At 39.7% G+C, this 23,995-nt stretch overlaps 2 protein-coding genes across 2 annotated transcripts in view; one reads left to right on the top strand and one right to left on the bottom strand.

Annotated features, from left to right (window-relative positions):
* Positions 1-564: 564 nt before the first annotated feature.
* On the top strand, positions 565-10,910 carry LOC143702542 (cyclin-dependent kinase 5 activator 1). The gene is made up of 2 exons (XM_077196493.1): positions 565-1,163; positions 5,923-10,910. Exon 2 carries the CDS (start codon positions 6,049-6,051, stop codon positions 6,991-6,993), a length of 945 nt encoding a protein of 314 aa, XP_077052608.1. The 5' UTR covers positions 565-1,163; positions 5,923-6,048; the 3' UTR covers positions 6,994-10,910.
* Positions 10,911-21,532: 10,622 nt separating this feature from the next.
* Positions 21,533-23,995, bottom strand: part of myo1g (myosin IG) — a 51,385-nt gene continuing 48,922 nt past the window's right edge. Inside the window, exon 22 of the mRNA XM_077196482.1 lies at positions 21,533-23,056. Coding sequence (XP_077052597.1) covers positions 22,894-23,056 — 163 coding nt within the window. The 3' untranslated portion in view covers positions 21,533-22,893. The remainder of the gene's footprint in view (positions 23,057-23,995) is intronic.

The raw sequence follows: 23,995 nt of genomic DNA, 5'->3' as shown, positions 1-23,995 counted from the left end.
TGATTCATAGAAAGTAAAAAAAAAAAAAAAAAAAAAAAAATCAATAAAGTTTACATGAAATGGAAGTTGCGATAGTCTTGCGATTGTCTAGTGAGTGAAAAGGCTTCTCCAACACGTAAAACATGTAGATTCGGATTTGATTTTGTCCATATGGAATTGATTGGATGGTTGTGGTTTGCTATTTCTGTGATGTCAAGTGAGTGACAGGTTGCCCCGCCCTCACGCCAGTAAACACGTCATCTGAGAGGAGAAGATGACGCTAGACGGATGGGAAGTTATTTTTATTAAAAATTACGAGGGCACATGAATAAAAAAAACAAAAACAATTATGTGATTGTGGACGGATACATCTTTTATATTAAATACTTTAGAAATAGGCTATTTATAATAAAAACGGCAACATTCCAAATAAAAGAAAAAATAATTAAGTCTAACGTTGATACACGTTAAAAAATATATATAGACTATTTTTGGGGCCGATGCATTTCTGTATACCTATTGGGCTCTACATGTGTTCATGAGTATCTATAGAGCTGTTGTGTGCCAGTCAGACAGTCAGTCAATCGGACGATATTAGCGAGGAGAAGGTCACATGTCGCGAGGAGGAGTCTCCGCTGAAAACAGAAAGCCTGATGTGCAGCAAAGAGGACCAGAGCACAAACTCCTTCTGTCAATACCAGTACTGGAGGCTCTATTATAAAGACTTATGCGTGCGCATTTGCATATATAGGATATATTTTCTGTAACTGATCCAAACATAGACTTTTCGGATTCATCAACTGTTTGTTCAGAGTGCATAAGAGATGGAACTGGAATGCCGTGCAAGTTTTATGTGGTGTGAATCCTCTTCTTCAAATTAATTCGCCCAACTTCAAATGAGGACACTTAACAAGCAGCGTTTCTGGATAATGGAAATTGAACAGGAATGACATAAGTGAACCTGGACGACTTTGTTTCTAACTGGAGCGGACACAGAGAACAGCTCCTGTTGGATGCCTTTAGTTTACTATGTTGTCAGATTCAGGTTTAGTTGCGCGACGGAAGGATTTAATGCAAACATTAATGCAGTAAGCGCGTGCGGCGCGTTTCAGCGCGTGCGTGTGATGTGCAGGACGGACGACGCAGGGTTGAACTGATGCGACCCACTGATGTCCTCCGAACAGGTGAGCAAAACACTGTAACCTAATAGTGATAATCTAAACAGAAGTGACCATTGCTGCTACTAATGTAAATGTAAAACCATAATAGATTAAAATTGAATCTCAGAGTGAGAATCCTTCTGTCATTTAAACTTCCTTGATGACAGAGGCGCCTAAAATTACAAATTTAATTGACAATAACTTTAGGCCTACTAACTACAACAATTCAAGTATTCAGGTACTCTACTTTAATTTTATCATTTTCAAAACATTAATAAACTAGCATATGCAAATACAGCTCTACAAATCAATTACTCTGGTGTGAACATATGAACAAGAAAATCAAATAAAAAATAAAGGTGTGTATATAACAAATAGCCTAACAGAAAATTGTTCTGTTTAGGGGTTTATTTTTACGTTTAGTCGTGGTTCAGATGACCATCTATAAAGTCCTAGTTAAGTGGGTCAAATTGTGCCTGTTCTCTCAACTGTTGATGTTCCGAGTAAAGTAACCAAATAGCCTATATACAAAAAAAGTCTGAGAACAGTGCTATTTGATCGATTTTTATAATTTAATACAAATTTCTCTCTCATGTCGATCCAAACCGTATGAATGACTTTTTCTTTCTTATTTTCATGCAATTGAATGGGGACTGCCGAAATTTCAAGCTTCAAAGCGGACACAAAAACACCATAAAATGATCTATCCTAATAATAAATTAACAAACCTGGTTCATATACAACTTCTCTTCTAATGTAATTGTAAACAGCTACTTTGTGTGAGGAACAGACCGAAATTGATGTAATTATATTACTGATAATATTCCCCTGCCTCCAGTGAGCTGTAGGCTAACTGACTGGATGATTGAGTCAGTGAGTCTGATTTGTGATCGAATCATTAAGATCAGTGGCGGTTCTAGAGGGGGGGCCAGGGGGGCCCGTGCCCCTGTGACAACAAGCTTGGCCCCCCTTGTGGCCCCCCTAAATGTGGAGTGTGAAATAATGTTTACAAAACTGTTTTTTGCTATCTTTGTTATCGTTGTATGCATATTTTTTTATTTTTATTATTCTATCTTTGTGGATTTGCTTGTTCACGTGACAATTCGCATCACATTCGCGGGAATCGCGGCAGAATAATGTCTGTCTCCCTGCACGCGAGAGAGGAGAGAAGGAGAAAGCTGGTCAGTTGCAAGTTCATTCTGTATGTGCGTATCGGGTGTGCGATGTGTATTGTCTATTAAAATATTGTAATCATTGTTTTAACTATGTACGAGGCACTGTGAGCTGACGCATTTGTCTATGGTTCTTTCACTGCTGTGTGCGGTTCATAGGTAGGCCTATGTCTTATATTTATATCATATTATGTTCTTACATTAGAATATCAAATCAGCAAGAGTGCCGTTTTCCCGTGCACAATTGCAACTGTGATATTGATGTTATACAACAGTTAAATCAACAATAAGTTAACATGAGTTACTTTTTAGACACAATATTGTCAATATTTTTTGTTTTCCCTTTATTTCGCCGACTAGAATTTCAAAATGAAACCGTAGCAGAGTCTCAATGCAACAGACAGCGATGATTTATTGACTGAAATCCGCGTTTTGATCACTTGCTGCTTTCCCGAATGAATCAGCCGTTTGAACAAATCGGTTGAATGAATGAATCCCTCAACTCACTTCTGTGACTTTCCGCCGCCTACTGGCGGTTTTAGTTTCATATTTAAAGTACCCTTTAATTAAAACGTTAAAATTAGAAATCATTTCATGTTTAAATATTGATTTAAAAAAAAATCTCATAGCTTTATTTATGCAATTGTAAATGGAGTGTAAATATTTTAATGCCGCTTCTGTGTCACCTCTAGACTGCACTGCAAACATGGATTTTGATTAAATTAATTAGACTGGTAACAGTGGTACTGTATAATTATTGTATAATCAAGTATTATTGTATAAATAAGTATAATTACTGTATAATTTGAATGTTAGTATTTGACATAAAAGGTGATTCATAACTCTAAATAAGTTTAGAAAGAATGTCCATATATAGGTGAAAATGCCCCTGGAAATCGATTTAAGCTGGCAAATTAAATTAATTAAAAATTAATTAAAAAATTAATTTCGGTCCCTGCTGTTAACTGACCACTGCATAGAATATTAAAAAATATGAATATCTTTGTGAGTCTGCTGTCAACAACAGGCCTAAACCGGCCATGTCACCAGCACAAAAACACAATCAGTAAAATATCATCTAATTATCAACAAAACATTGTAAATATTGAGATAAATTTTTGTCAATATTCCACACCCCTAATGTACGGTATGAATTATGATTTCTTCAGGTCTTCAAAAGCCTTCAATTTGACTTTAAAAAGTGTGCAGTAACCTGTAAACGGTTAGACAGTTACCTAGCAAGTCAGTTATTTTCAGTAAATGAATTAAGCTTCTTGGTCCCCATTGCTTTTGCTCTATAGTTCTCACCAAAATAAAGAGAAAGAAGGACATCATGTCAATTACAGTTACTGTGACTAATACTGAATATGTAATGCAAATGTAAAAGTTATAATGGAAATGCAAATACATTGTTGAATGATTATAAACATGGTATTTTGCCTGTTAATGCCTGCAGTGCAGTGCAGAAAATGATATGACAACAATAAGGTCTAAATGTAACTGGCCCCTCTAACAGTACAACTGGCCCCAGCTTGGCCCCCCCAGTTGAAATGGTCTAGAACCGCCACTGATTAAGATCAGTTTTGTGAACGGGTCAACTGATGAAAAGAACAGAGAATCTTAAATATTTTTCACTTGTTATATACAGCTTTTTATATACAGCTCTTTATGTAAAGTAGGTGTGTGTCTAACTTTATTGGCATGCATTATCCATAGCATATCTATACTGCTTACTTGCTTGTATCCCTACAAAACTGTAAACTATATTATTGCCCATCTCTAATCTGCTAAAGGCAACTATAAAGCATAAAGATGTTAAGATATTAATAGCATTGCATCATGATTTCCTGTAAAGCTGCTTTAAAACAAGCATTGTGAAATGTGCTATACAAATTAGGGATGGGCATTCGATTAAATTTTCTTAGTCGATCGTCGGGAGAATTAACGATCGACTATCGATTAATCATTAATATTTTTATATTCAAATTCATTATTTATTTTTATATTATATACTTTTTATAAATTAAAAATGCAATGAAAATACAAAAATACAGCGCGTTTTTCCTCGATTGGATCTTTATTACAAGATGATCAACTTGTGGCAGTAAAACTGGACGTTCGGTTAGGCTAAACTTGAAGATATATGCGCTGCGGTGCTCGAAAGCAACGGAACCTGCAGCTGCGAGTTGGCGTTCTTAAACAGAGACCCTCGTTTGTTCCAAAATAATAAATAATAAAAAAAATCATGTTAAACAATAACTTAACCAAAAACATAATAATACTTAGATCTGACAGGTTTTGTCAAAATGTAACTCAGAACTATCCAAGAACGGAGTCGAGAAAGAGAGAGAGAAAGATTAGCCTACCTACTGTAACAATCAATTCGGCTAGGCTACTTAACAAAGCCTCATAAAAAATAACTAGTAACTCACATACAACTTCTACACCAGTCTACTGATTTTTGTTGAGAAAGATAAGCATGTTGATGACATGATCTGAGGTCAGACGCGACCGCAACCTGACCGTCAAGCCTTTACACTTTCGCCTGGCTCTGCAGCGCGAGTCTCCACAGACTGCGCGCGCACCTCCCCAAACAGACGAGGCGTTTATACTCGACGCGCTCGCCTGTGAAACACCGAATACCGCAATGACGTCATTTTTGCCGCGCTCACCTTCGCGCTCGTGCGGACGCATCGAGTGTAAACAAGGCTTCAGTCCAGCCGCTGAAAACACCCGCTCTGAGGAGACTGACGTTGCCGGGATGCACAGGTACCTCCGCGCTAACTTGACCAGCCCGGGGAACACGTTCACTTTCCACTCACACTACGCAACGCAGCAGCATTAGTTTAATGATAATCGATAACAAATTAACGTGATCGACGAAATTCTTAATGATCAATAATCGATCGTCGATTAATCATGCCCATCCCTAATACAAATACATTTTATTTGACTACATTTGAATTAATATAAAGCAATTTGCATTTCTGACAAAAAAAATGGCCTTTAAGTTTGTGTATTCTTCTCTGTCAATGTAAACAGTTCCAAAAGAAGCCGATCAAGTTTGAGAATGATGCATAATTATTAGGGGTGTAACGATACCCTCATGTCACGATTCGATACATAACACCATACTGAATTCACAATACGATATTATTGCAATATTCCAAGATATTTGATAAAAGGTTGACAAAAAATTTACTGTTGATTAAAATTACATTGGGGTTGTAAATGAAATGGTGATACCAGAATAATTCTGAAGCTGAAAATACAGAATTATTTTAGACAAATATGCTTGCACTCACTTGTCACTGACTAGATATATTTAGAATAATGTAGGATGCTTTTTTACTCAAAACAAGACATTTGGCATTTTCAAGACCCACAGATATTCCCCCATTGCATTATGTGACACGATATATTGTTACACCCCTAATAATTATATATGAACATTACCAATATAAATGTTGCAAAAATACTTTTCATTGTTAGTTCATTTGTGTTTCCCAAAACCCCATGTCATAGTGTTCTCCCTTTATTTATATGAATTTTTATCTGTCATTTAAAAGTGTCCTTTATTTATTCTAATGCTCTGCATATAATCTTCTCAGGAACTCATCCATTCCCCTCACCAGCCCAGTCTTGACCTTCCAGCATTCAAACAGTGAGGCACAAGCACTTTATTTTTGAGCTACATTAACCCACACTGCTGGTCGCTTCACCACCTCAGTGAACTCATGGGTACCGTACTATCCCTCTCGCCGGGTAATCGAAAACCTGGTTATTATGACGACCGGCCCGGTTCTCTAAGCCATTACCCAAGCCTGAGCAGCCGCTCGCTGAACACTCAAAAGGACCGCAACCTCAAACGCCATTCCATTTTCCTCCCCGCTCTCACCTGGAAACGACTGGTGGCCTCCACCAAGAAGCGGGGTGAGTCCAAAAAAGCCTATCCTGGAAGTCATGGCGCTTTTGGGGCTCCACTCAACAACAATAACATCTACCAAAAGGATCCGGTCTTGCACCTAAACCACGAAAATGTGAAAAAGTCTCTCTCCTGCGCCAATCTCACTAGTTATGAGGGTCCAGGGGGTCTAGGCCTGGGCTTGGGTTACGGAAAACCGCAGCAGATTTCCTCTGTTAAGAAGATTGCGCCTACATGCACTTCCACACCCAAGCGTGTGATCGTCCAGGCCTCGACTAGTGAGCTGCTTCGCTGCCTGGGCGAGTTTCTGTGTGGCCGCTGCTATCGGCTCAAGCACCTTTCCCCTGCAGATCCGGTTCTGTGGCTGCGGGCTGTGGACCGGTCACTCTTGCTCCAGGGCTGGCAGGACCAGGCCTTTGTGACCCCAGCCAACGTGGTGTTTGTGTACATGCTGTGCCGTGACGTGGTGGATGGCGACGTTGTGTCTTCAGAGCATGAGCTCCAAGCAATTCTACTAACCTGTCTGTACCTGTCCTACTCCTACATGGGGAACGAGATCTCGTACCCGCTCAAGCCCTTCCTGGTGGAGGCGGGTAAAGAGGCATTCTGGGACCGTTGTCTGGCAATTATCGACGTCACCAGTGCCAAGATGCTGCGCATCAACGCAGACCCACATTTCTTCACGCAGATCTTTGCCGATCTAAAGAGCGAAGGAGGTTGCGCTTTGCAGGACTACGCTAGAGTTCTGGATCGGTGAAAAGAGGACATAACAGATTTTCTCGCGAAAGTGACACCATCAGCATCCCTCACCTTCATTCTGGCCCCCCATACGCCTTGTCACAAAACAGTGGGAATTTTATGAGTCTCCCTTTACTGAAAATTCTGCAAGAAACAGAAAGATGCAACATATTCTTGCTGAAAAGACTAGCTTAGACCTGTATAAATGTCCAGGCTGGTTTATGTTGGTTGGGTTGCTGGTCTAGTTGGTAAACTGTCCAGTTAGTTGGTAAACTGTCCAACAGTCTTTTGGTGGTTACGCTAGTTAAGGCGCATGCTGATGACTATCTGTGATGGTCTTTTCAGCAGGAGAAGAATGTAAATGGAGACAGCATGAAAATAACATGCACTCATATAATGAAGGTTCATTGTTGGCATTGATGGAGAACCTTTAACATCCATGGGACTTTTCCATTCCACAAAAGGTTCTTTAGATTATTAATAAGACACACTTCACACAATGGTGCTTTTAAGAACTGTTCCCTGAAAGGTTCTTTGAGGAACCAAAAATACTTATTCTATGGCATCACTACCCCCTTTTGGCACCTTTACTTACACAAAGGCTGTTCCCAACTTATTTTTATCATTCAACTCCCCTATCTTTAAAAAAGACACATACTAAAAATTTAGGGATGAACATCAAATTGAAGGGAGTAATTGTCCATCTACAGATCACGTTATGCTTTTGTCAAAACCAACCTTTTTCACAAGTAGTTACAATTCCTTTGGTAAACCTTTCGCTTCCTCTACCTTTTCAACATCTAGTCTGAGATAAACTTCAACAGAAACCATACAACAGCGAAACTTTTAGCGGGAGTGCACGTGTATATGTGTGTGTGTGTGTGTGTGTGTGTGTGTGTGAGATGGGCTGCAAACAGTGAGCATCAACAGCTGTTGGTCGTGTTGTCCTTCCTTTACTTCATGTGCTGGACGTTAGGGCACCAACTGCAAAGGCATTAACAAGATTAACAGATTAGTGTCACACACACACACACACACACACACACACACACACACACACACACACACACACACACACACACACACACACACACACACACACACACACACAATGCGTCTCTTTGCTCGTCAGCTCTATAGGTTGAATGGCTAATCCATGTAGGCCATACACACTCGTATATGTTCTGTCTTGCATGTCTTGGCATACGTAGCAGTACAGTGTCATTGAAAATTTGTATCCGGTTTTAATGAGTCTATAAGGGAAAGTCCTATCCCTCTAGAGCAAGGAATATAGAAAGAAAAAAGCCTGGATTCTCTAAAGATAGATTTAGTCTCAGTGTCAGGTCACTGCTGTTTACTTGTGTCTGCTTCTCTCTTTAGAGTTTTTCAGTTTCTTTGAAATATCACATTTCTATGCTCTAAGGTCAACATGAAATCAAAATTGACCCTATTTACTTTCCTAACATACACTCCTGGTATTATTTTTGCACGATTCATCAGTGCACATTATTCCTAAGTCCAAAAAAAGTTCCGAAATTTTCCATCAAAGCCAGTTCTGCCTCTGAAGCTACATGCAAAAATAATAAAACATAATAGATAAAACAACAGATGCCATCGTCTCTGGGTCAGGGTTTCAGGTGTCAGCGCTCAGACAGAAGAGCAGGGACAGCAGCATGTGGCATGGCAAGAACTCGCTAATCTTATTGTAGAGTTTTAAGGCAGGGTCATGGGTGTCATACTCCAACTGCCATGCAAAAGTCAATTCTAAACGCATACTTCAGCCCACACATGCTCACTCAAACGACCTGTTACCACTAAGCATTCATTTTCAGGCTACAAATCGCAAACGCACTGATACATATGTGTATATGAATGCAACTTCTCCCACACGCTGAAGCGCTAATCCGCTCTTCATCCTTGCCAGCAATTAGACAGACTGAGCTGAAATGGCCACAATAACAAAATGCCATTCTGATCAGAAGAGCTTTCTCTTCCTGAAACTAACAAAAAAAAGACACATTTTGTATTTTGACTGTGCGTTGTTGCACAGATGTTATGCAACAAACATGGCAAAACAGAATAGTGGACTTTTAACAAGTTATAAATAGATATGCAAATGAATGTTTTTAAAAGTGGTTTAAAAGTGCAAACAGGCTGCTTTGTGGTCACAGTCATTATTCCCTGCTAAAAACAGTTGCTTAGAGCAAGAGATACAAACCTACGGAGAGTTGATGTATCTAGATCTCCTTATCCATTTCAGCCTCAGGGGATGATGTTATTTACAGGAACTTGTGGCCATAGACAAAAGATTGGCATACTATAGGGTGTAAATATCCCTCCTGATCCACTGTGATTCCCCCATCCTTCTCGCCTTTCACAAACATATCACTTGTTTTCCTTGTCCTGGTTAAAGTGATTTAGTTTGCCCCTATTGTGTACAGAGAGCGTTGACAGAGCGCCGTTGTTGTATTGCTAGCGTGCGCAGCCTCAGCAATGGGCTTGTGCGATGTGTTGTCTGCTGTGTTTCCAACTAGGACTGTTTGCTCTCACACTCTCGTGTCTGGCTCGTCTCCATGCTCCTCTACTGGAACTATTTCTCCATTGATTATCTCCCATGTGTACAGAAGCTCTGGGATTTCTCTGGAATATTTGTTGCCTTCAAGTTCTCCTGGGAAGTTCCTAATTTATGAAGTTTTATGACATGATGTACAGTACTTCCAAGTGATTTTGGTTAGAATAAAATGGATGTTTTACGCATATTTATTTCCTTTTTTTCCACTTCCTGCCAATATAAAGGAAGCACAAAATGTGTAACTCATTGGCTTTATTGCTAATCCTCATTATCATTTCACAAAATGCATTGTATATTCAAAATGACAGCTTATTATGATAAATATAGTCATGGTTCTGGTTTGAAGGCAGCAAGTATTCTAGTTTCCATACTTGCTCTGAACTTGTAATGCATGGTGATGAATATTTTTGACGTGAAAAGTTTGTGCCTTGATCTGGATAGAAACTGTCTACCCAAAGATTAGAGATATTGAATATCGATTTGTTAACAACACACACATAAACACGAGCCCCAAGGAAAGCCATGACTCAAAAAAGGATTATTGAGACAGAAACTTTCATTTATTCAGGCTAGAATAATCATATCTCATGAGCCATTTTCCACTCCATCAATGCTACTGTTTGGCAGAATCATTTCTTCTGTTGCCAGTCAATCAAATGGACCTGAAACTGCGTGCAAACAACCTTTGAAGGATGTGCTTGCACAAACGTCCTCATTACACCTCAAACGCTTCATCGACTACTGTACGTGGAGATTTTTAATGTGACAAGCACACAGAGACCTCAAATCGATATGGATTTTCCAATGAAGAAAACTTCTGTCATTAGACAGAGAGAAACTTATGGATGGGATGACTGTCATGTGATTCTCAAGTTTTAGAGTACTGAATTAAGACACTATACAACATGTGACTCTTTATTTGGACACTCAGGATCTGGATGTTGAGTAGGCTTCGCTATTACTCTATGAGTTATGGCTACTTTATCAATGTTTTCTATGCTGCTAAATGTATGTAGAATACAAAAGGAACGCCATGTAGAGTCTCTCACCGCAGAGACAGAAGCATAACCAGTGTGTGGTAAATATGTTGCTTGTATCAATGTGAAATTACTGAAAAAACTGCATGTATATCATTCAGGAATTGCTGCTGTGGTGGTGTACATGTAAACTTGACTCTTTTTTAAATTAATTATCCTTTTTTCTTTTTTTTTTGTATTTCAGTTTAAGGTTAAAAGGAAATTCCAGAATGTTTTGTTTGTGTTTTTATTATAATGATAATTATTATTTTTACTGAAAAATATCCTATCAGCTCATCCCAGGTTTGGGACATTATATGTCAACAGTATTAGAATGTTAATTTCACACTTCTGTTTGCATTGTCGTTTTTTTGATGTGGTTGTTTCAGTGACAGCTTGTTCTGTGCACTTTGGCAATTATACTGGGTACCTTTGCTCTGAATACTGATATTAATATAAAATAAATCCAGCTTCGATAGTGCTAAGGGCTCATACACTCTATAGCCTGGGCTGTTGAAATGTGAGTGTCAGGGTGAAGAAAGTCAGACAAGCATGCTTTCGCCAAACAGGAAGCGACAAACATTTCGCTGTTGTCATTTCCTCTGTGGGAGGTCATGAAATAGCGACTATCACACAGTCACTAACAGATGTTTCAAAGCTGCTGTGTGTAATTTCTGCATCAATCTCCACCAATGGAATTGTAAGACAAGCATTTAGTCCCACCTCTAACCATTGGTTAAGTCAATGTTACTGTTCCAATAAACTAATTCAACGAGCGACGATGTTTGCGCTCTTTGGGGGAATCAACTTTCACGTTAAACTATATACACACATCAGCTTTAACCAGTTCATCAGAAAGACTGTGACACAGTCTCAATAATCATCTCTTCACCCCTGTCTTCACCTCTATTTCAGCACAAATGGTATTCTGATCTTGGTAGACATTATTTCTACTATCTATCAGCTTTCTTTGACATCTTCAAACAGACAAACAGTATGCTGTGCCACAAAGGCCTTTCAGAGAGCAAGCCAATCTGGATTATTTTGGACTGAGCTCATTATTTGCGCACAAAACCTCTCTGGACTGTGGTTATGTAGCTCCTGAACTCTCCTTAAACCACCATCAGCCTTGGTGTAGCTTCTGAAACCTCCTGTGCTCTTGTTGGCACAGCGCAGTCCAGAGGGTTGTGCTTCTTGTCTCTGGAAGTAGTACACATGCATATATTGTAGTTCACAGAGTGATGCTGTTGTTGTTTCTAAAACTTGAAAAGAAAAAATGTTGTGAAAAATGTGACTTCTGATGGTGGAATTTCTTTTTTCAGTTTGATTATAACTATTTAATAAAGTATTCAAATGATATTTTGTCCCTGCCTTAATACTGCATAAATCTGGGTGGTGATGGCGCAGTGGATAAGACGCATGCCTTTGGTGTGAGAGACCCGGGTTCGAATCCACTGTGAGACACCAATGTGTCCCTGAGCAAGACACTTAACCCCTAGTTGCTCCAGAGGCGTGCAACCTCTGAAATATATAGCAATTGTAAGTCGCTTTGGATAAAAGCGTCAGCTAAATGAATAAATGTAAATCTCATGAAACTAGTCAAGATTATATTTCACCCCATAATCAACAGAAAAAAGAAAATGTAGTTTGCATAAAGAAAATTAAGTCCGTTTTTATGACTATTACAACTTTTATGGCATCAAGACATTTACAAGACAGTAAAGCTAATTTCTTCTTATGTGAAAAAATAATATTTATTAATATTTATTTAATACATATTTAATTTAGCGCTGTGAAATCGATTAATCGCATCTAACATAAAAGTTTGTAAATATATATGTGTGTGTATTTCTGTATTTGTATATCTAAATATATATATATACATACATATAATAACACACACACACACACACACACACACACACACACACACACACACACACACACACACACACACACACACACACACACACACACACACACACACACACACACACACACACACACACACACACACACACACACACACACACTTTTAAGATAGTGATTTGACAACACTAATTAATTTATGCAAATATAAGAATACTTTAAAGTAATGGAAATACAATAAAAGAAATCAAAATCAAGTAAAATGGCTGCAATGTCCTCTAATGTGAATCTATGTGAGGTCATGAAAATGTTAGAATAGACAATAAACCCTGATTTCTTTACTCAAAATGTAATTTCCTATTATTTATTTACTTTTAACTTTGGGGTTGTTGTGAAATGGGTTAAAAACTATACTTGCTGATGACATTGTTAATGATAACATTGTTTGGTCGAGCATGAACATTTCTCTCTCTTTTTTTGTTTGGAACATAAAAGGAAATTTATTACTGGTATTCACAGACAGGCTCATATATTCTACACAGTAACAATTCTGTGCACCTGTTGGGTTTGTTTATTGTTCATTTTTGAAAGCTTTAACTTTGACTCTTCACGGCATGTGCAAGATACACAGCACTATTGTGTCCCTGCTCCATATGATATACGCAGCCCAACCCAGCAGTCTGTGAAGTGAGTGTGTGCTGCCGTAAATCTAGCCTGAGAATCAAACCCCCTCGATTCACTGGGTCGCAGATGGTTATATGTCCAGGGAGCTGCTCTGAATCAAAGCAAGTCCATCAGCAATCACCTACTTGTTCACATATTCACTTCTGTGACGGCTGCAGAAGCCCACTGCCTTCTGACGTGGTTGAAAATGCACTTAGATTGGACTGGTCGGGCAAGTTGGTTGCTAAGGCAAGTATCACAGTGAATATTGTTCATACAGAGTTATGGATTTGAACAAACCTCTGAACCTGAGTATTAAACTCTTTGTGATATATGAAGGATATCTCAAATTACGAGTTTTGCAACGTCCTAGCAATCATCCAGAACACCATATCAAATATTCAGAACATCCTAGGAACCACCATAAACACTCTGTTAACCCAACACCCTAGCAACCAATTAGCAATGCCCAAGCAACCATCTTGCAACATCCTAACAACAATCCAGAAAACCTTAGCAACCACCAAGAACATTCTAGCAAATCAACACTCAAGCAATCAATAAACAATGCCCTAACAATCACCCTGGCAACCACCAAGAACACTTAGCAAACAAACACCCTTGCAAACAATTAACAATGCCCTAGCAACCATCCAGAACACCCTAGTAACCACAAAGAACATGTTGCCAAACCAACATCCTAGCAACCAACCAGAACATCCAGGCAACCCATTAGCAATGCCCTAGTACCAACTCAGAACACCCAAGCAATTAATGTTAGAAAAAAAAAAAAATTATAATCTTAGAACATTTTGAGCCAAGGGTTGTTTATTATTGTGTAAATTCTCTCTGCTTCCTACTTGGCCTTTACCTTGACTTTCTCTGAGCATTAAAAATGTGTTACTGTCCTCTTATCTGTGCTTGTTTTTAGACTTTTTTGAGAGATGAAGAGAATAAAACCATTACACCTACATTCACACCTCAAGGTTGAGATTATACAGTGCTAAAAACAGAACTTCATTGAAACACAGTTTCAACTATATTGACCATTGGCCACGCACACATATGTAGGCGTGAAACCTTCAAAACTATATTGGCCAGTGTTTCAGTTTCATTGTCCAACCCCTGTAGATCTGTATTTTAAAAAGTATTTAATCACTTCTGATTAATGTAAGTTAATGTTCAAGTTTATGTAAGTAACTTGAACAAAACAGAATCCAACCAAAAATGCATTTCGAACATGCTTTGTGTGAACTTTGCTTAGGATTTTTTTAGGCTTAGTCCCATTTATCGTATGTCTCTAAATTGCCTTAATTCCTCTGGTCATCACATGCAGTGTGAGAGATTAAGAGACGAGCTTATGGCTTTGACCTAGGTCAGAAATTCTGACTGGGCTCTTAAAGAACTCCACAGAGAGGAGGAGGGCAGTGGTGTGAATAGGATTGAAGTGGAATTGAAACAGAAAATGAGGATTTTGTGCAGATGGTTGTTCTTTTGCTTCTACCGACACAAATCTCCCTGTCGTCATGTGTCAGTCTCATCTTTTGTGTGATGGTGTATAGATGCTCTGACACTAAGGTCTTTCTTTTTATCCACCCACAGATAAATCTCTCAGATTTTTACAGTCCTTAAGGCTTCTAAACAGACGCAGATACTCTCCTGCTAGACATCTGTTAATGTGTTTTTGTTTTCTTGCTTCGTTTCGGTTTTGCTCTAGCGCTTGACATTGTGAAAGAAAAATGATGAATCTTTGTATTTTCACAAACATTTGAAGGTGAGAGACGAGAGAAATATTTTTAATTCAATTCAAAACCAAAAGACTTAAAAAAATCACTTTGAAGCCAATGTGAAGCTAAAATAAACCCTATTAGCTTTCTGAAAAGACATCCCTGATCTTATTGTGAATCAGATTTTTCCATTAATTCAAAGAAGCAAAACAAAACTTTGCCATCAAAATGGAATAACTTGTTCTCCCTTTGAAATAACTTCCCTTTTCAGGTAAGCAGTTGTTTTCTTGCCAAACATCCTGTTTTACTCAGAAATGCATCATATTATGGATGTGTGTGTACAGCTCATAATCAAAACTAAACTGTTGTAATAAAATACATATGTTTTTCTGAAAGTTTTCACTTTGCTCAGCAGATGTAAGTCCATCCACACACAGACAACGCAGGATGCCTTTTCTCTAGTTCTCACACTCGTAGCACATGGAATGTGAATTGCTGTGCTGTCAAGCTGTATATTATTAAGCACTGGTGAAATGAAATGTGAAATTTCAGGTGAAATGAGCAGTAATGTTTTATAAGTGAACAAACAACATTTAACTGGACACTTAGTTCCTCTGTCTATCCAACCCAATCTCACTGGAAAATGTAACTATTTTACGAGGGAGTACAAAAACGTACGGATGAGATCCTACAAATTCATACAAATTAGCCACCAATTCACCAAAACGTAGTTACGTATTGCCATGAGATTGTCATTGTTTAGTCACAACCATATCTAAAAAATGTAGATATAACGAAAGCAAGCTAGTAAGAGCTCACTCCCCTGGCCTCAAGAGGCACACTAGCGACTGACTCTAGAGACTACGTCCCTTTAGCGTCTTTGTGATCACGCCTGGCTTCCATGCCGGTTCGATTCCCACTCAGAGTGTGGTTTATATTTGGTGCCGTGACCCGGATGGGAGTGAGGTTTAGGGGGGGTGAGTGTAATGGAAGCAAGTCAAGAGCTGTGCGTGTAAACCTCACTCCCCTGGCCTTAAGAGGCGTGTTAGAGAATGTGGTTTTTAGCGTCCTTGTTAGCGTGCCCATCTCCCATGCCGGAGACGCTGGTTTGAGTAGGACCGGTTCCATAGAGAAGGATCTGATTATGGACACTTGTTGACTGCTCTGCTTCACTACATCGGCTCCAATTAATCAATAAAATAAATAAATAATAATAAAACAAGTTGAGTTTGGTTAAAACATTCAAGATTTAATGCAACAGGTGATATAGTTTTTGAGATACATAAAGTGTGCCCAAACCTTTGACAGTATTATCCCACAAAGCTGTGTGACAAAAGTGAAAAAAGTGAAATGTACACTACTGTTCAAAAGTTTGGGGTTTTATTGTTTTCGAACATAGTCACCTATGCTTACCAAAGCCACATTTATTTGATCTAAAATACAGTAAAACAATAATATTTTTTAAATATATGATTACAGTTTTAAAATAATTGTTCCCTTTCGTTGTCACTCCGAGTTACGTCGGATGACGACGAATGGGGTTTCGCATAGAACACCTATCGACTTCGAGTATATTACAAAACGAGCCAATGGCAAAGAAATACCATCGGTCTGCGGAATTTGCATAGCGTATCTCCGCCTTACCTCGTGGGTATAAAAGGAGGACGCCAGCAACATGCAGATATGTTTTTGCTTCGGAGCCAAGAGTATTTCTTCACTCCACAGCCATCTCGGAATTCACTCTACGAGATGAGCTTCTCTCTCCGGTGTTGGTGTGAAGGCGATCTGCAGCGAGCTCACAGTGCCTGATCTGTGCAGTGATCTGCCAGAGTGTGTGTGTCTCCCTGAGCGCTTCAACATCACGGCCTTTTTTCTCCTCTCATAAAAAAGCTCGCACGCGGCACGTCTTTTTAAAGACGGCTCGCCCGTGCATTTCTGGTTGCAGCGGACTGGTATCCGACTCTGATGGGCACGAGCGCTGTCTAATGTGTTTGGGCTTTGATCATGCTTGAACAGCGCTCGTGGATGACTCATGTTCTCTCTAGGAACGTGATCATCGCGTCATATATAGGTCGAGACTCGGTGAACTCGCAAGAGTGAGAGTCCCCTCATCTACCACCCGATCTTCGGCTGGTGGCCAGGGTGACCTGAGGGTGTTGATCTGGAACAAGGCGCCGACTCTGTGTCCACGCCCCAGCCCCCCCTCTTTAATGACGGTGCCCGCTAGCGAACTGATGATTCCACGAGTCTACCCTCGGGTGTCCTGTGTGTTTTCTTTTGAAGCTACAGAGGATGATGCTGTGTCTGTAGCAGATCACTTGGGCTTACTCCTCGTGATAGCACCTCCTTGGCCCATTCCTCTGAGGAAGGACCTTCTTTCTCAGGGACGGGGCACCCTGTGGCACCCTCTTCCCAATCTTTGGAGCCTCCACGTGTGGCTCCTGGGCGGGACCAGGCAGGTTGGAGTACCCTACCACCTGCGGTGGTGGCTACCATCACTTCCGCTAGAGCGTCGTCCTCGAGACACGTCTACGCGTTGAAGTGGAACCTCTTCGTCAGCTGGTGCTCTTCTCGCCGAGAAGACCCCCGGAGATGCTCGGTCGGTGTCGTGCTTTCCTTCCTTCAAGAAGGGTTGGAGCGAAGGCTGTCTCCCTCCACCCTCAAAGTCTATGTTGCCGCTATTGCCGCACTCCATGACTTGGTAGAAGGTAAGTCCTTGGGAAGCACAACCTGATCATCAGGTTCCTGAGAGGAGCGAGGAGACTGAATCCTCCTCGCCCTCCTCTCGTTCCCTCTTGGGACCTCGCGGTGGTTCTAACTGTCCTGCAGAGTGCTCCCTTTGAGCCTTTGCAATCAGTGGAGCTTAAGCTCCTGTCGATGAAGACAGCGCTCCTGGTTGCACTGGCCTCTATCAAGAGGGTAGGGGACCTGCACGCATTCTCCGTTGGCGAAGCGTGCCTGGAGTTCGGGCCGGCTTACTCTCACGTGATCCTGAGACCCCGGTCTGGATATGTGCCCAAGGTTCCTACCACTCCCTTCCGGGACCAGTTGGTGAACCTGCAAGCGCTGCCTTCGGAGGAGGCAGACCCAGCCTTGGCACTGCTCTGTCCAGTATGTGCTCTCCGCACCTACGTACACAGAACGCAGTGTTTCAGGACCTCAGACCAGCTCTTGTCTGTTATGGTGGGAAGCTGAAGGGAAAGGCTCTCTCCAAGCAGAGGTTGTCTCACTGGATAGTGGACACCATTGCTTTGGCATACCAGCAGCAAGGTCGACCGTGCCCCCTTGGTGTGACTGCCCACTCCACCCGGAGTGTGGCGTCCTCTTGGGCTCTAGCGCATGGCGCCTCGCTAACAGACATCTCCGAGTGGAGCCAGTGTCCTCTCATGTACTCGCTTCAACCAGCTAGTATTGGACCCGCTCAGGTGTCTTCGCTTGCTCGCCATTCCACTCCACGGACTGGATACGTGCGATATTCTCCTCAGGTGAGCTTCTCCGAAAGCCCTGAGTTCCTCCAGCACTCCTGACGTCCGCGCCAGTGTCTATTGCCTGCGCGTCGTCTAGGTGCCTCCCCTGTGCATGGTCCCTCCCCTGAGCGACCCCCACATGTGTATTTCCACTGTAAGCCTCTCTGAGCATGTGTCTTTCCCTTGGCAAGCCACCTTGCCACCCCTGGGGTTGAAATATTCCACCTGCGGCTGGACACCCCAGTGTTCTCTATATGCATCCTTCGGGTCATATGTGTATTCTCTAAGTCCCCCACCCCCCCCCCCCCCCCCCCCGTTTGGGCTGGCTATATTTGCATATTTCCTCTAAACTATGGGATATGCTCCCCAGTGTACCTTGGTATTCCAGTGTTAAATAGGAGTCCTTGCTAGTCTTACGACAGGGATCTCAGATTTACGCAGGGCACTGGAAGACAGCTGTGAAGGTGGCGTGATTAGACTGGTAACCCCATTCGTCGTCATCCGACGTAACTCGGAGTGACAACGAAAGGGAATGTCTCGGTTACGTATGTAACCCTCGTTCCCTGAGTAGGTACGTAACCGAGACGTTTTCTGTTGTAATATATTATAAAATGTAATTACAAAGCTGACTATTCAGAATCATTACTCAAGTCTTCAGTCACACGATCCTTCAGAAATCAGTCTAAAATGTGATTTGCTGCACAGTTGTCATGCTTAATATTTTTGTGGAGACTGTGATACATTTTTTCCCCAGTTGTCTTTGAAAGTTCAAAAGAACAGCATTTATTTGAAAAAGAAAAATGTAACATATTTTATAAACTTCTTAAAAAAACTTTACTGACTGCAAACTTTTGAATACTTTTCGTTCTGTGTCTCTGTTGGAACCTACACATTAGCTGAGGTCAGGTTAAAATAAAAGTTCTCAAGTGCTCTCTTCATGGTTTGAAAGTACAATGAAGTGTTGTCGCTGTGCAACTCCGACATTTGTCCTAATGTCTTGTTCAGTGAAAGTGAACATGCATGCAACCACAGTAATCTGCTAGACTGCTACATGTGACCATGAGAGCAAACAGCACAACACAGTCAAATTTAACCCAAAGATTAGGAGTGGCTTGTGCCAGCTTGTTTATGTTTTATTATATTTATTCCTGTTTTAAATAATGTTAATTTTTTACATTCTTCAAAGAAAATGTTTAAAAATAGGACAAGGATCATGTATAACAAGACTTCTTGTCATGGCTGGGTGTAAATCTCCATGTCAGTCCACCAGAACAACAAGGACTCTTTTATGGAACAGAGCCCTGTCACTTAGCGAGCCATGTGATTGGACGAGCTGTCACAGATACAAATGGAAGATTGGAGGAGGGGTCACTGAGGAAAATGGAGGATTGTTGGAAGTTTTGATCAAGAGTGAATGATCAGAGTTCATCTCCACAGCTGCACAATGATTGGATGAGCCTTGATCCAATCGGCAGAGTGGCAAAATAAATGAAATGGAAAGATGAGTAGAAGTCCTACCTGAGAGACTTGCTGTGAAAATTCTGTCATAATTTTTGAAGAATGTCCATAAATATTAAGAATGTACATTGAAAGAAAAGGTATATTAAAGAAGATCTATTGTTTTTTTTGTTTTTTTACCTTTCAACTTTCTTTAGTGTGCAATGTTGATATTTGAGCATGAAAAAGGACAAGGCCTGGTTGAGTTGCATTATAGTAGTGTTGAAACTTTTTCCAATTCCGACCAATTGACCAATCACAACACACTGATCCAGCCGACCAATCACAGCACATTGCGCTTTTCAGAAGGAGGGGCTTCATTGAGACAGGGAATCAAAAGAGTGTTACTGACAGACTGAGAAGAGAGGTGATTCAATAATGTAATATATATATATATATATATATATATATATATAAGAATTCAAGCATGATTCTAGTAGACCCCCAAAACAAAATCAAGTCATTGTAGGGCATAATATGGCCTTTTTAACTAAAAATTACACATTAACTTATACAATTTTAATTTATAGAGGGACAGGCCTATATGGAGGAAATAAGCTCTATCTACAAAGGATGGGTATTTTTCCATGCATTCTGTTGTTTACATTCACATTTGTGAATGAAAAGCATGTGCTAGGTCACGATGACAAACTTCAAAAACAAGCCCCACGTGCCATATGAATCCGGTGACCCAGTCACAAATTAACCTGATTCATATTAGCTATCAGAGAAACTCAGTTTGCTGCCATGTGGTGGGGTTGAAGGCGGGTGTTGTTGCCGGGGGAATAGTTATTTTTGCCTGTGACTCGATCTGCTCTAGAAACATGACTAATGAGATTGAGGAAAACAAACTTGGTCACAGAATGGCTTTGGTGCAGAGCTTACTGACCTAAAAAAAGAGCTTCTAAGACCCTTCGCTTTATTTTCAGATTTTGATAGTTCTGATTGACACTGATTTGGGGTACTTTTCTACACTCTTAAGGGTTCTTCTGTGGATCTTTGTAGAGAGATAACCACATACTTTCATCAAGTACTTTAAATCAGTGTATTGATCATTGGATTCTTTAAAGCACTAGTTTTCCTAAAATGTTTTTACCATGCGTCCAAAATGTACATCAGGCTTTTGTTTCCAATAGGAACATTAACATTAACTTTTTTGACTGTAGATAAAACGTCCATGCTTCATTTAAATGCAGTTTATATAGTTATGTGCTGCAATTGCCTTCACCACTTTCTTTTTTTCTTCCTCACAATTTTAATTAAACTGTCTTGCAATTCACTTAAAAAGATTACTTTACTTCAATATTTTTTTAAAGTACAAACATCCCAGGCAATTTCTAAATTTAAATAAAGACATTAATGATAATTATATAAAACTCATTTGAAATCATTTTAGATTTAACAGAATGCTGTTGCTTGACATTTCATGTCAAATACCCAAAAAGTAAACTGACAACAGAGTAGAGTGTGAAAAATTTTTTTTTAGACATTCAATATCAAATGATTCTCATGACACATTGAGAAAGAAACAGAAGACAGGTGCATGCAAAGTAGCATACAAAAAAAAATTTGAATAAAAAATTCACAAAAATAAAAACACAAGGATGTCAGAACGGATGAAAGACGCTCGCAGCAGGAGAGTGGAAAACAGGAAATAGAAAACAACCTGTAAGACAACCTGTCACTATTGAGAATCTTCAGTTAAAACTGCATTAAAAAACAATGCGAATTAAAAACCACACAATCATTGCATGTAGCATTTAATATAACAATATCATAAGGCTCTCAAATGATTTCATTACATCATACTTGCTGTTGTTAAGCAATTTAAAGATGACACAGTTGAATAAGCATTAAAACACTCCTCTGTGTATACATTTACTACTACAGCGCAGTAACAATTGTACAGTTTGACCTGAGGTGTTGTAAACCTTGGTTAAATACGTCTGTGTACCACGAAACTCAAATGAAAATACAAGAATTTTCACACATACTCTTGGTTACATCTCCACCGTTAAATTGTACACCCTGTCCCTCAGTAAAATAAATTCATAATAACGTAAAAAATATACTCTACCATATGTTATGAAAAGTGCAACGGCCATATTAATAGAACGTTCCCTCTGAAATGTACATAAATAATAAAATAGCATTATTACATAATCCAACTACAATTGAAAAAACATGACAACACTTTATAGCTAATTCATGTGCAAAAATAAAAATAGAGGAGGGACGGCAGAATCGTTTATGCTGTGTATTGTGACACTACCTAGTTTAGATATTTCTTCTGTTTAACACAGAGGACTATGGGATTTTTTTAGGCCTATACCTGTACCTGCGCTTTAGGTTCTATCGTCCCGAAGTCAATGGGTTTTTGGTGAAATGCCAGAAACGAGGTCTTTGACAAACACAAGCTCAAGATATTTTCATGTTTTATTCTACGACATAAAATAGATCACACTAATCCCCCTTGTGCTTCTTTTTAAAGCTTACATTCGTCTATCTCAGTAGTCCCATTTAGACACTTGTCTAACAAGTGTCTAAATGGGACTAGAGATTGTCGGGAACATTAAACATCATCAGCCGAAGAGATGAACTCATTTACTCACGTTGTGTTCATAATCTTGTTCTTACAAACTTTCTTGACTCAAAAACTAAAAAAGAGTTAACTGAAGCTTAATGGTGTTGACGTTGAAATCATGCAACCACTGTGCGGTTCGTTTATACCCTACATTTAGCTTTTGACTTCTGCAATTACATTTAGTCTTCAAAAATTCATAAAGCTTGTGTTAATTTTTGAAGATTATCATGATGAACAATACGAGCAAGAATCATAAACCTTTGTTGGTCACAGAGCTTATTTCTGCAATAATCCAAAAGCGAATAAAAAAAAAAGTATTGGGTTTTCGTTGACGGAACCAGGGTGATTTATGTCACTGCAGCACTCTATTAATACAACAAAGTGCATTGCTTATCAAGAAATTCTCGTCCACTTATATAGGCCTACTAAATAATCCAATCGTGTTTGATATGATAGGGAATCTCTGAAAGTTATGACTGAATGGGTGAATACTGTTTTATGTCATGTCCTGTGAAGCCTTGGCTTTACTGATGCGGCAGTAGTAAGGTGAATCCTGTTCGACTCTTCTTGAAGTCTGCAATGGTCTGGCCGGGTTTGGTCTCTACGGTGATACTCTTAGGTTTGCCGCTCATATGTACCTGGACTGCTGTGGAGCACACTTTCACTGGCAGAGGAGTGTTCTTCACTCTGGAAGAAACAGATGACATGACATAATTACTCTTGATTCTAGACAATGCTGCTGAATACATCCCCAAAATAGCTTGTGACAGCTCCCTGTGGCCTATAAAAAGCAGGCAAAGCTTTGCACTCAATTGTGTTTCTGCTTGGTTTTAAGTGGTTCATGATGAGAATCCAATGTAGGAGCTGGGGAAGGTGGAGGGTTTCTGAAAGTGCACTGCACTGCTACAGCAAATGCTGACCAAGTATTTGAAGGTTGAGCAGCCAGCTCATTGGCTAATGATACAGCAGGAAACAATCAGCTGTGCCCTATAGGAAAGGATCTTTGAGCCTGCGCCAATCCCGAGTTTCTTGACAGAGCTTTGTATATATTTGTTTCCAAAAAAACAAACAAAACACTTTTGAATGGTAGTGTACTAAAAATAAACTTTCACAAAATGTACAATTTATGAAATGTAGAACTAACTTCTTATGCTCTATGACAAAAATGACAAATAATTATGTACGCAATACATAAAAGAAAAGCTAAAGTAAATGTATTGTAGCTAATTACACCTAAAACATTATTTTAAACACATCCGGGATTTATCAGCCTATTATATAAGTGGCTCAGAGGCAGTAAAGTGGGGCTAAAAAAGTTCCATTTGATGGAGTCAAAAATAACGTTCTATGTAGGGCAGAAAAGACGAGAAGGGACACCTCCGCTGACTGATCCTGTCCCTGTTCCCTAAATGCACAGTCGTCTCAGTTCCTCAGAGTATTTAAAAATGATCACCAATTCTCAGAGTGAAAAGACCAGAATGGCACACAAAGTCTCTTTTATTCAGATTTGTAGCATTTCATTTTTTTCCATTTACTTTCCAAGTCCACTTATAATTTGTTTTTAGCACCCATGTTGAACTCTCTCTCTCTGATCTCAGAATTAAACAGGCTGTTTTTGATATTGTA

The sequence above is a fragment of the Siphateles boraxobius genome, unplaced genomic scaffold (assembly GCF_051911475.1).
Source record: "Siphateles boraxobius isolate OS27281-9 unplaced genomic scaffold, OSU_SipBor_1 35, whole genome shotgun sequence".
Lineage (NCBI taxonomy): Eukaryota > Metazoa > Chordata > Actinopteri > Cypriniformes > Leuciscidae > Siphateles > Siphateles boraxobius.
The sequence above is the reverse complement of the archived record's forward strand: the minus strand, read 5'-3'. Positions and strand labels throughout refer to the sequence as shown.